Source organism: Calonectris borealis, chromosome 6 (assembly GCF_964195595.1).
Source record: "Calonectris borealis chromosome 6, bCalBor7.hap1.2, whole genome shotgun sequence".
Classification (NCBI taxonomy): Eukaryota; Metazoa; Chordata; class Aves; order Procellariiformes; family Procellariidae; genus Calonectris; species Calonectris borealis.
The window spans coordinates 21,378,387-21,392,554 of NC_134317.1; the positions used below are offsets into that span (position 1 = coordinate 21,378,387).

The 14,168-nt window shown below is 36.2% G+C and overlaps 1 protein-coding gene across 1 annotated transcript in view; it reads right to left on the minus strand.

Moving 5' to 3' along the window:
- Positions 1-14,168, minus strand: part of TTC21B (tetratricopeptide repeat domain 21B) — a 44,493-nt gene that overhangs the window by 12,877 nt on the left and 17,448 nt on the right. Inside the window, exons 15-20 of the mRNA XM_075153108.1 lie at positions 13,506-13,744; positions 13,116-13,188; positions 11,978-12,088; positions 8,634-8,772; positions 6,081-6,187; positions 3,343-3,531 (exon numbers count right to left, since the gene is read on the minus strand). Of these exons, the coding sequence (XP_075009209.1) occupies positions 3,343-3,531; positions 6,081-6,187; positions 8,634-8,772; positions 11,978-12,088; positions 13,116-13,188; positions 13,506-13,744 (858 nt within the window). The remainder of the gene's footprint in view (positions 1-3,342; positions 3,532-6,080; positions 6,188-8,633; positions 8,773-11,977; positions 12,089-13,115; positions 13,189-13,505; positions 13,745-14,168) is intronic.

Sequence of the window (14,168 nt, forward strand, 5' to 3'; positions counted from 1 at the left end):
GAATAATTTTCTTAGGGGAAAAAAAAGTAAACACAAGTAGTTTTAAACTCTGTGACAGAAGCAAATACCTTATTAACATTTATCAATTAGTTCTGGAGTATAAGCAAATTCCAGCAGAAACAGTTTTCTTATTTGCATTTCCAAACCTACCACATTAAGACCATGTGCAGATCCATTTCTGAGAAGCAACTGCAGAATAAATATTAACAAACTGAAATGTACATAAGCATGCAACCTTAAGGCTGAAATCCCATCATAGAGTATTCTGAATAAAATGCCACAGAAAAGTTTATAAACACAACAGTTACCACAGATTCAATCAAGTTCCCATTGAAGCAAACGGAGTTAAACCAATCGCAAAGTAAAATTAGCAGTGGACAAACAGTAAGCAATGTTACTCCTGCTTAATTTTAAATAGTACTTTGATTTTGTTTTTAAAAAGGAGGCATTTATAATTGCATTACAATTGTCTCTCTGGTTACACTTGTGAAAGGCATTTCTGAATCAAAATAGAGTTTTGGACGTCCTGTTCAGGATATGAAGGCTACTTGCGTAATATTTAACAACTGTTGTTATTTACATATTTACATTTATTTACATATTTAAACATACACTATGTAATTCTGAAACAGAAAGGCAGGTGGGTAAGCATTGAAATGATATGGAGATAGCACGCATGTAAGAATTTTAATTACAAAAGCTTTATTCAAGCCACTGTTCTTATGTGCATAACACTGTGGAAGACCGAAAAGCAGTCTGCTAGTCAAGGAACACTTCCTGCCTTGGGCATGTCAGAGAAGAATGCCAGTTAAACTGGACTTCTATACTAAATTCTAGTGACTGGAAGTGATCTCTAAATTTTGAACCCCAACCCCAAAACCAATGATACTGTGAAATGATGTGCTTGATGCAGTCTGTGATCCACTTCAAGTCTGCATCTGGAAACTGCATTGTCTCTTATCTGGTCAAAGAAACAAGGCAGGGTATTACCTAACAGATTTAGCTATGTAAAACAAAACAAAACCACCCAGCCCAAAACCCTTATGACATGGACTGCAATTTCTTCACATTTAGCTGAATAATTTGTTTAATGCAACATTTCAAATTTGTTTTGGGTTACGTTGGCTAGAACACAGCAGATTTTGTTCTGATGAAACAAGGTACAGATAGCTTCAAAGGAATTTCCAATACCTCCATATATAATTTTAAGGAAAGTAACCTCTGTGAAGACATCAAGATATAGGCAGGTACTTAACAGCTCAAATTTATATTTTGTAATCTAAAAGAATTCAATTCCAACCTTGTACTAGCAATGTTTTTAAAAATGAAGGGAAGAAAACAAGTTCAAATGTACTGAAACTGTAGAAATAGAGTGAGATGACTCATTTATACTAATTGTGGGTAACCAAAAGTATTTTGCTTTCAGTACTTTAGGCAGGGAACAAGCTCTTAATCAGAAATTCAGTCTCAGATTTTCTAAGATGTCATTGTATTCTGTGTTGCTAGCTAAGTAGGATTAAAGCAAAAATCTCCAGTTAGTGTATCTAACAGAGATATTCAGTACAAATGTCAGTGCACAGCATATCTTGTAACAATTGGAATCTCTCAATAGCATATTATTTTGCTTGATTTTAGCAAGAATTGAAGGGAAATGCCATGTTGGTATTTCAGCACTGATGTGAAAGAAAAAAAGATTAAGGCTTTGATACTTGTCCCAGTTTCGGCTGGGATAGGGTTAAATTTCTTCCTAGTGCTGTGTTTTGGATTTAGTATGAGGAGAATGTTGATAACACACTGATGTTTTCAGTTGTTGCTAAGTGCCCTCCTAGTCCAAGGACAGCTCCTGTGCCTACTGACTGAGCTAGGTACACAAGATGGGAGGGAACATAATCAGGACAGCCAGCCCAGCTGGCCAATGGGGTATTCCATACCATGTGACGTCATGCTCAGTATATGAACGGTAGGCGTGATCCAGGAAGTGCCGATCGCTACTTGGTTATCGGTCAGCGCGGGTGGTGAGCAATTGCATTGTGCATCACTCATTTTGTATATCCTATCATTATTTATTATCATTATTTTCCCTTTTCTGTTCTATTAAACTGTCTTTATCTCAACCCACAAGTTTTTCTCACTCTTACCCTTCCGATTCTCTCCCCGTCCCACTGGGCGGGCAGGGGGAGTGAGCGAGCGGCTGCGTGGTATTTGGCTGCCTGCCAGGTTAAACCACGACAATACTGAATCACTGGGATGGCATAGCTGTATCTGTACTATGACAGGCAGTCTCCTCGCTCTTAATGATAGAATGGGGAAGTCACCCTCCTTAGAAGATTTTAAGGATGTTTTTATTCGTCTCCCTATTTATTTTTCTTCTCTTTCATCATTCTTACCAGATGCCTTGAGGAAAGCCTGTCTCAAAGATTCTGAAGTTGTAGCTTTAGGAAGGACCTAGATTCTTGAAACCACAACACACAAGTTCAAGTATTAAAACCAGGTGAGATGCTGATAATTTAGCAGCTGGTGAATCTGACAGCTGTGCAATAAGAAGCAGTAAAATAAGATGTCTTCACATACACCTAAATATACAACACACTTATGCTAGAAAATCATGAAAATTTGACAAAAATTATATTTATTTATTTTTAATCTAAAAAACCCACTAAAGTTGACACTTAGTTTTGGTGCTCATTATAGATTTTTTAGCCTTTTGCTTCTCCCTCTCTTATCTCTAAAACCCAGGGCTGTGAAAGGAGAATAAGGAAGAGGGGGATAAAAATAAGCTCAAATTTACCAGCATTTATCAACAGGCAGACTTGTGGGAAAGAGACAGTGCAGGGAAGAGAGAAGCAGTGCAATAATCACTGCTCAACAACATCAACATTTTATGACTAAAATCGGAATCCTACCAAACCCAGATAAAAGTCTAAAACTGCTAAAACAGATATAGAAAAGACAGAAATTGTCTGAACTGACCAAAATCACTGGGACTTCATTCCAGAAGACAGGCAACAAGCAAGATTGAAACAATCTCCATTATTACCATGCCATACCTTACATGTCCTCAACTGGTACATGAAGACAGGCTCACTATATGATCTAATGGGCAACTCAGAGTGCATGCAGACCACCACTTGAATCAGGAGTTTATGTAAGAGACAGGAATTAGCAGTACGTACAACTATTTTATCATGATAAGCAATGAAAAGGAGAAAGTTTAAGGCTCTATGTATATCATAAAGCAGAAATAATCGCAAATATACTTCTACACTGTGGATAATTGGAAAAATGTATTGCTAGATATCAAAACTGAATGGAAAAACAATGCAAAATAGAGGGAGAACTGACCTTGTTATCCGTTTCACAGTGAACAAGAGCTTCTTTGTAAAATTTAATTGCTTTTTCATAGTTTCGCTGGGCTGTAGAATGTTTTGCAATCTCAGCACAAATTTCAGCCGCTACCTGTTTCTGTGCAGGAACTGCATCCAGCTGTTCTATTTGAGTCCGTTTAAGCACTCTGGTTTGTAATTCCCGAGCCTAGTGTGGGGAAAGGAGTGAAGAGTAAAAAATTTTCAAAGGAATGAATTTTATATTATCCACTTTAAAACAATGTAATTAAATTTTTAAAAGGTTCTATAAGCATACTATGTATTTTATAGATTAAAACTCCCAAATAATAAAAAACCAGGTAAAAATGTCTCCACTATAAAAAACATCAATGAAAACAAGCAAAACAAAACACCCCCCCCCCCCCCAATATCTCTTCCTCAACAACCTGTCTCAAACTGCCTTGCTTCACCAAAATTCACATTAAAGACATGCTGAAAAGCAACCTAGTGTTCAATGCTTTCAAGAAGATGGAATCCCAATACACTTTTTCTAAAATACTCCTTAGGACAACTACACGCCAATCCAATAATGTATAATCTACACTTTATAGAACATAATTTTGAGATAATCATACATACAGTATTTTGTGAAACATAAGGAACAGGACATTAAAGCAAAAAGATGGGGAGGGATCCAGTTTACCCCTTGTGTACTTGAAGAAAAGGGTGGTATGAACAAGCTGATTTAATACTCCATCTAAGGAATATTTAGGTCAAATACATTCATTTGAATAAAGATGACGCATTTTTATTGATCTAAATTTCTGTCATATTTCTGTGCCTTGCATTATTTATAACTAACCTCTTCCCCAATTCAAATGGTTATGTTCAATTTATAACTACTAGCAGAGTTCTAATCACAAAAAATGCTGGTGTAGGACATCATTGAACAAAGCCTCATTATTAAAGAGAAAAGCAATGCTTTTGCACACAAGCCCTATAGTTTTGCTTGGAACAAATTTATCATCATCTCCATGGGTTCTCGTTAAGAACTTCCTTAGACTCCAAGCTAACTTCCTACATCAAAAATATTCAATAGAAGTGTTACATGTCTTTTTCCTTTTTTTTCCTTTTCTTAAAATTAAGCTTTTGATAAGGTATATAAGCAAGACCTCAAAGGCCAAAACCCAGAAGGTGTATGTACTTAACTCCTTTATTAAGCACAGAAAACCAGGGAGAAACAGAAAAAAAAAAAATCCTTCAAATTTTATTTTCTGAGGTCCTTCATTTAGGGAGTGATTAAGAAAAGTCTGGCAGAAGCACAGAGGTAGAGCTCTTTGTTAATAGCAAATGCCCCAAAAAAGGGCAGATAAGGAAATTGCTATGCCCAATTCTGATTATGCCTAATCAGTTTTCTTTGATTTCAACTGGAATTCTAGCCAATTAACACACAAAGAGATTCCCTCTCTCTGCTCAAGCAGTTTTGTAACTACCTTTAACATTCAAATAAAGTCTCAGAACAGCTGCTTCGCTCATTTAAAAGTTAACAAGTTGAAGAGAAGGAAGCATTAATATTATTCTGCTTCTTCTCACCCCCCTACCGTTTTGCCTAGCAGGGAAGGAGAATTAAAATACAAAGTAAAATCTGGGAGGAACTTCTAACATCACTCTGAAAACCAAGGGAAGAAACCCGTTTAAGAAGAGGCAATAACATGACTGAGCAGTTAGTCCTGCTGAAATCATCAAAATACAGGTGGTTTTGTGTAAATGAACACGGCAGCAAAAGGAGAAGGAGCAGGAAAACATTTCAAAGAGAACAGGTACAAGGAAAGACAGTTTTGAGGGCAGTAACAAAAACAACAACAAAAGAAAAGGGGAGACAAACCCAAAGTTTTTGAAGCATGATATAGTAAGAAACCTGAAAGAACTGAAGTATAGAAAAGAGTAAGAGAATTAGACCGCTTTGGGAGAAATTTACTAAAGGAGAATGGGGGGGGGGGGAGTCAATTTTGAGAAAGAAAAAAGTATATTATAAGGAAAGAAGTAGTAAGAATTTAACAACAGATTAAATAGCAGTATCAGTAGGATTTTAACTCATGTACAATTATCTTTTTAACCAATCTAGTAATTTACTTTTCTTGCTGGTCAGAAGATGCTTACTGTTTCTGTAACAGAGTGGAGGTATAAGGGAAGAGAATGTACTGATCCAATCTCTTGCTCAACCTTTGTGTTGAGAAAGCTGCTTCTAAATGAATTAAATTATCTCCAGCTTCCAACTTGGTTCTTTCAAGCCTCAGTCTGTGATTAACATTCAACTCCAGAATGAACAGATCTTATTATTGTTATTTAAAATAAACAGCGGTACAACAAAATGACAGGTAGCCATTGAAAGCTGTTCCAGATTGTTCCATGAGTGGTATTCAATGCTGAGCCAAAGATATGTAACCTAGCTGTCCCCACAGCCAATTCTGTTTTCACCTGCTCTGTTGAAACTATGCTCCACACACAAATGAAGGCTTCCAGTAAAAGCCTGCGTTCTGATCTAAAATTTAGGTAACACTGCTCACAAAAAGCTTAGACTTTCTAACCACTTATGTTCTTTACATTTCACACCAGTCACTGGTGCTTTATCCCTGCCATGTATGCATCTTCCTCATCGACAAAAATATTACGGTTAGAATCTGGGATAAAAGTGAAACCAGGGATAAAAGCGAGGACATTGCAAGCTTTCACAGGTTTTTTTGTTTTCCCCTTTACCTGCTGTAATGAAACAATAGCTTCATCAATCTTCTCCATTTTGCTATAAATTTTTGCCAGAAGCACCTGGTAACGTCCATCTTCCATCAGAGAAGACAATTCATTAACTATAAGAATTAAACAAACATGATTCTTGTAAGAACTGATCCTGGTAAAGTAAAAGAAAGATGAAGCTCTCTACATACTCCAGGCAAGAGCTTAAGTGAACAGTTCACAGCTTGATCTTATGTATTTAGGATTGTGGTTTGACTCGATGTGTTGTTAGTGGGCAGAGTAAACATTACAACCTATAAACAGAGTGTCCTGGTTTCAGCTGGGATAGGGTTAAATTTCTTCCTAGTGCTGTGTTTTGGATTTAGTATGAGGAGAATGTTGATAACACACTGATGTTTTCAGTTGTTGCTAAGTGCCCTCCTAGTCCAAGGACAGCTCCCGTGCCTACTGACTGAGCTAGGTACACGAGACGGGAGGGAACATAATCAGGACAGCCAGCCCAGCTGGCCAATGGGGTATTCCATACCATGTGACGTCATGCTCAGTATATGAAGGGTAGGCGTGATCCAGGAAGTACCGATCGCTACTTGGTTATCGGTCAGCGCGGGTGGTGAGCAATTGCATTGTGCATCACTCATTTTGTATATTCTACCATTATTTATTATCATTATTTTCCCTTTTCTGTTCTATTAAACTGTCTTTATCTCAACCCACGAGTTTTTCTCACTCTTACCCTTCCGATTCTCTCCCCGTCCCATTGGGGGGTGGGGGGAGTGAGTGAGCAGCTGCATGGTATTTGGCTGCCTGCCAGGTTAAACCACGACACAGAGTGAGATTTAAAGCCAAAGACTTTGAAAGATGCAAAAGGAGTAAAAAAAAAAATTGACTGTCTAGTCTATTTGCATTCTCAGAAATATGAGAGAAAAGCTTTTGATTTAAGTGGACAGGAAATAAAGCCCCTGCTGACATTTCTTGTCTAAATCCTCTTCAAAGTCAATGAAAAAAATGTCTAAATTGATTCAATGAGTGCTACTGTACACCCAAAAAGCATAAAGTGGTTTGATGAAATTTCTAGCCAGACCTTCAAACCACCTTTCTTTTGCTAGAGTCTGGAACAGACATGAACACAAACAGTTATTTTAACTAAATATTTCAGTATCTACTCAAAAAGCAGCAAGCTACTTTTGAATAATGGTTAAAATATATACGTATAAAATAATACTGGAAGAATACAAGTTCTCCCTGGCTTGTATTCATCTTAATCTATTGACAAAGCGGTATTTTGAGCACAGTTCCACATTAAAACGTAAAAGTCCCCAAAATGCATGTTTTATCCTTATTAAAATTAAAAAAAATACAAGTAAGTATATTGAGCTATACTCTATTAGCAAACTGTCTTCAAAGTGCTGTAATTGTGACATGCTATTCTAAATCAGAGATTAGGCCATGTAGCCAACCATGTAAGATCATTTCCTCCAGTACATTTCCTATATTTCATTTTTCTTTCACAAATGAAAGATATTTTAGCATTTCTAAAAAAAGATATTAAACTGTTCAATAATTTTCACAATCAGCCAATGTGATATACTTTTTTTTCATATAAAGAATGGGTGTATATCAAAGATGTACAAACAGGACATTGGCTTATGTACTTTTTGCTTCATTGTAAGATGGAAGAGAAGATTTTAAAGTACATGGGGCAAACTGTATTTACTGCTAATTTATCTTTCCACACTAGAAGATCAAGCTGTCTTGAGCATGATTATTAAATTAGCCAGATCCTCAAAGGCTAAGACAGGAATATAACATTAAATCAGAGGATTTTTTCAGTAAGAAGTAAACAAGACACAAAACCAACACTCCCCTGCACAGTAGGAAAGACCAGTAAACTAGTGACATAAGAAAAACTTACAGAAGGGACTAGCAATAAGACTTGATAATACTGTTTCTGAATTCAGATAGCCACAGAGGTTAACAAATGTAATTAAACCACTGAAAAAAGATTTCCTTAATTAAGGGTATAGTTCAATAGCCTACACTAAACACCTTAAAACTTCTTAATTGCCTTTTAACAAAAACAAGCAAAAGATCCAAAAGTTTTAGCTTTTTAAGTGCATAATCCTAACATGTAAAAGAGGGTCCTAAGAGACATCTTCAACCAGTTTAATTTCTTTGCTCTGAAGGACACTGGGTAGCATTTACCACCTAAACAACCATGCCCTAACAGCAGGAACGACTCATCTATACTTGATCAATTCAGAATCAGAACATTTGTTAGCACAGAAGAGAAAGAACCTTGCATATGTGGAGCTCTGCTATTGTATTTACTTACTTCACCTATCACAGATGTTCCAAGTTTAAAAGTCCTGACCAAAGCACCTTTAAATGTCAGTGAAGTTTGTTTTAGAGTGCATTTCTCCTTTCATACTTAATAGTTTCCCATGTTCTACATTTAAAAAAAAAAGTTTATATGGAACTTGTTTATTCCTTAGAATCATGCAGAAAACACAAACAACAGTAGAAATACTATGTTTTGTTGTAAATTAATAACACTCCTACCAGACTCATGATCTAAAGCTTGCTGAAGTACTTTTTCTGCCTTTTCATACTGCTTCAGTTTCATTAAAAGCTCAGCCAAATCATAGCAAAGGAAATTCTGCTGACCGCTTCTCAAGGCAGCCTCATAGTAACTGATTGCCTAAAAAGATGAAACAAAAATCTGAGTATTATTTAAAGACAAATCTTAAAGACAACAACCTTGCTACTTAGGTATTTAATGACATGCTGCTTAGAGTTTTCTCTACTTTCTTCACTTCTCTTGTAACCAAGTAATTTCTAATAAATATTGTATTAAAAAGATGCTATTTAGTTGCAAGTTCAGGCTTCCAAAAACATAATGCCAAATTAAAGATAAATAGAATAACTAGAGCTCACATTTTGATAAACATGCATTTACATAGCCTAATAACACTATAATGTTCTACCTTTGAAAGGATCACTGCCAATTAAACTACATTTTCATTAGCTGCTGAATTTGTATAATTCCAGTCAGACTGGAGTTATAAAGTTCTGTTTTACTGTATACAAAGGACAAATATTTTCTCAAAGTCTACCTGCAAAACACGAAGATAAAGGAAGTAATGAGAAGTTTAAAAATACCAACTACAAATAATCTAACAGAAAGGAGTCTTCTCTCTTTGCATTTTTAAACGTAAAAACTGACATTCATATCAATTAAAGAAGTCAAATATTTGCTCAAGAAAACAAGCAATGTTCTGGATCAATAAACTATTATTCCGTAAGTTTAAAAATAAAAAAACCAAACAACCACTTCAAAATAACAACTTAAATAGTCTTGAAATACTTCTCTAAGTAAAGGGAAAAATGAGAACTCGAATTTTGTTGAAAAGTTAGATTTCCAAAATGAATTTGAAATATTTTATTAACTCTCATTGTTTTAAAATAGAACATGTTTAAACACGCATAACAATGCGCATATCAGGCAGGTTACCTATTTAGGCTTAAGCATCGTAAAGCTAATATAGCTGAAGCCTCAAAATTAGAAATTAAAGTCCATAAAACACCCATCACCATATAGATTACAAATTTTTCTATAGCAACTCTAGGAACCCTCACATTAGATTATTACACTCCCACAAAAAAGGTCTGAATTATCATGGAGCAAGATAGGAATCATATACTGAGCTGCTTGTAATACTAACCTAAACAGAAGGAAATGAAAATTCTAACACTGCAAACACAAAACACAATTTGGACACACCCTCCAGTAGTTTGAGGTTGCCCAAATAAAACCATTTGCTCCTGCAAGTTCTCCCCAAACATTTTCTTCTGTTTTTCCTACAATAAGAAGTTAAAGCCTCTATTACTACTCTCCTCGCCAATGTTAAGGCTAGGAGGTGTGACAAGGCTGGGTCAATGGAGAAGTAATCAAACACGGTTTTGAGTGCAGGCCCAAAACCACAAACTGCAAGTCACCAGAACTACAATTCACCAGATTTGTATTCACCAACATGTAACTGCCTTTGGCCAGATATTTTGTAGGGGATCTACAAACTTACTTTCAGCATAAAAAGACTGTTTATAGTGCTTTAAAGTGAAAGGCTTCCTTCTATCCAACCTGAAAACAGTGAAAGTGCATTTGACTAATCACATTGCACGTATGCAAGAACCAGCTCATACGTCACAAATATAAAAACTGTATATTCCCTGGAACAACACACTGAATATTTCACATTCAATGTGATAAGAAAGAAATCTGTAGTGGGATTTCTATGCAACAGAACTCCCCAGTCACTGCTTGGTAACTTGTTTGGTCATTAATTGTCTTCCTGGAAAAAAAAAAAATTCTATTAAACACACATTCCCAGAAGATGGAGAACCTTTGGGTTTACTCCACAGAGCTAACACCATGTTCCTCCTTAGGCAACCTCCTGGCACAATGATAATAAACACGCAACTTTAAATAGGTAAGATGATGGCATATTAGTACATTGCTTGAAAGAGTCTGTGCAGTATCACTTATCTAAGCTAGTAATACAGAAATTCAGACTGGCACCTTCAATCAATATTAAGCCTGACAAAAAGTGATGATGGGAGCTAATAGTCCTGTCCTGAATCCAAGGCAGAAAATAGATTTCATAGAATCATAGAATGGTTTGGGTTGGAAGGGACCTTAAAGACCATCTAGTTCCAACCCCCCTGCCATGGGCAGGAACACCTTCCACTAGATCAGGTTGCTCAAAGCCCCATCCAACCTAGCCTTGAACACTTCCAGGGAGGGGACATCCACAACTTCTCTGGGCAACCTGTTCCAGTGCCTCACCACCCTCACAGTAAAGAATATCTTCCTAATATCTAATTTAAATTTACCCTCTTTCAGTTTAAAACCATTACCCCTCATCTTATCACTACACTCCCTGACAAAGAATTTCTCCCCATCTTTCCTGTAGGCCCCCTTTAAATACTGGAAGGCTGCTATAAGGTCTCCCCGGAGCCTTCTCGTCTCTAGGCTAAACAACCTCAACTCTCTCAGTCTGTCCTCATAGAGGAGGTGCCCCAGCCCCTGATCGTCTTTGTGGCCCTCCTCCTAACTTCTTCCAGGTCCAAGAGAGATAGAGAGACCATTATTTGAAATAACTTCCACAAGTACAGAGGAAGATTGTGCTAAGCATTTATGGAGGAGGTGCTGCTGAAACAAAGCATAGAGTCATTTCTCCTACTTGGTCTCCCAGGCACTTTCTGCACCCATTTACTGTTTGTTGTTTCAATACAAGTGACTAGAAAAAAGAGCAGATACTCAAAGTTAGGAAGTTGGTACTGATTCCTCTGCAATCTAAACTTGTCTATCAATCCATGTCAAAGCCACTTGTACAGAATGTACATGCCAGCTTGGGAAGATGTTGACTTCCTCTAAAAAAGAAATGAGAAACTCTCAGCTTCTTTCACAGCACATATGCAGAAGAATACTGTAAACACAAAAGAGTTAAGTCTTTTTGGCAACATGGAGACTATTTAAGAACATTGTATTAAAAGGCTCTATGAGATGTAAACAAAACATAAGAGACCCAAGTTCAAGATTCCTGCATGTAAGCACTAAGGGTACAATCACACCATTTCCCCAGCACTACAGCCCCGCCTGCTTCCTTCCTAGGCTGTCCCAAAATACTTTCTTCCCTTCCCTGTCCTTGTGCAAGCGCCAAGGAGCTGACCAACCAGATATTTTGAAGAGGATCTACAAACTTACTTTCAGATAAAAAGTCTATTTTGCGCTTTAAAGTGAAATGCTTCTTCTACCCAACCTGAAAACAAAATCAGGCAAAGCCCACACGTTGACAATAATGGACACACTACTTAATTAGCCTAATACAGTACTTATAGAATACCTTTGAATAGTTATGCGTTTTGATTAGGGCTTTTCCAATTTTGCTTGCTAAAGCTGGATCTTTTGGATTTTTTTTCAAGGCCTGCTCGTAGACTTCTATGGCTTCATCAGGCTTCATCAGTAAAAAGACAGAAACACAGAAGTGAGGGATTAAGATAAAAAGTGTATGAAGAAAAAAATCTGGTAACACTTCCAGGAATTAATACTGGTTCATAAGTTACAATACTTCTGAGAGAAGAATGGTCACTATGAAATTGCAGGAAGTGTAAAGCCCATGTAAATTTACATTCCCATGCTAAAACAGAATGTGGAGAGAACTTGGCAAACAAATGAGTTTGAATTAACCCGAGTCTTTTCCACCAAAATTTCTCTACTACTATTTTCACTAGTTAACAAACTTATGTAAACTTATTACTGTGTTGGACAATCGTCCATTTCTCTCCTCTAGCCAAGTTATAGCAATCTAAACAAATTCCCTTTTGCTTTATAATTCTTCATTAAGGAGAAAACTACACACAAACATTAATAAGTAAACAATCATTAATCACCTACAAATCCCCAAACTAGTAATCTAAACTATTAGTTGCATGTCCTAACCCAATCTATTCTTTCAAAATATGAATTTAAATGTGTATCCTTCAAATTCCTATGTCCACTTGACTACAGTGTCTTCTACAAATACTGAATAACATTTCCAGATCATCAAGAAAGCAAAGGATGTAAAAAAATGTATAGGAATTCAATAGTTTAAATTTTTTAAATAAAATTTTCAATATGAGTACTAAGTTACCTAGAATTATTCTAAGCCTCAGAACTCTTCTAAACATCTCCAACATCTTTCTGAATTTAATTTAGCGCTCACTTTAGATTTTTGTTAGTCTTATGGGTCAGTGTTGTTCTAGAGAAAATTCTCTCCTTGACTTTCACTTGGCCAGTTATTAGAAGAAATGCATTTTCAACAACTTTTTCTTTGAACTTAGAACAGTTACATTTGTAGCCAGTAATTATGTTTTTTTACATCCTAAAGCAGTTTCTGTTTGCCAACTACCAATCAATAAGAGTCAGCATATTACATTGTCTCAACTTGCCAAAGTCAACAAATGACTCAATCATTCTATTCATCTCTAGCTAGCACTTACCTCTTGAATATTCATGTATGCATCACCAAGAAGAAGAAAAGTATGAACACTTGGCAGTTTTTCTACTAGGTCTCTGGAAACAGAAGACAGAACCTTGCTCAATATTTAACATGTCAATACTGGTATCTAAACAACAACAAATAGGGCACAACAATTTCATCCTCTGAAGATTTTAGTTTTTCTTTATTTCTGAAAATAAAACAAAAAAATCTGAGATATCTTTCCAAAACAGGACTTCCAATTACTGTTTTAGATGTTACAACACTTACTCAAATGAATTCATTATGTCACTAAGTATTTCTGACTTATTGTAGTAGAAAAGGAAAAAATGAGCTCACCGTGCTACATTAAACATCTAGGAAAATATATACACACACCACAAACTTTTACCTATAGCAGCCAGCATATAACTTCTTATCTTTTCTGTACTGAAGATAAATATCTGCCATTTTTTCTTTAGCCTGTACAAAGTAAGGCTGTTCGGGTGTAGTATTTCGGAGCATAGTCAAGGCTTGTTCAACATCTCCTTGAGCAATTGCCAGATCTGCGTTTGCAATCACAACTCTTAGCTCCTCAGGGGTTCCAGAAAATTCATTAATGGCGTCTTGCAGTATTATAGCAGCTTCATGCTGCAAATAATAAACCCAATAGAATTAATCTATTTCCTGTTGTTGAACAGTCAAAAATAAAGACATCATAAGCAAATGAATGTCTGGGGGCATTACACAAACCAACCAAAAAACCACAAAAAACCCCAAACCATAGTATCCATGTTTGCTAAAACATTAAAAATGTTTGTTGTTTTTTTTTCCTCTTAATTTTGTGAATAAAATTTATGTGATATGAACTACCTGAAAAAGTTTTAGTAGAGAAAACAACATTTGCGTTGCATATATACAAGGAGATGCTCAAAATTCAACTGGACAATGCCTTTAGCACCATGATCTAACAGGTCCTACTTTCAGCAGGATGACCTCCAGAGGTCACTTCCAACTACACAATTGTATGGCTTCTCTTGTATTCTTACACATATGTAGTGCCCTACTGTTTATT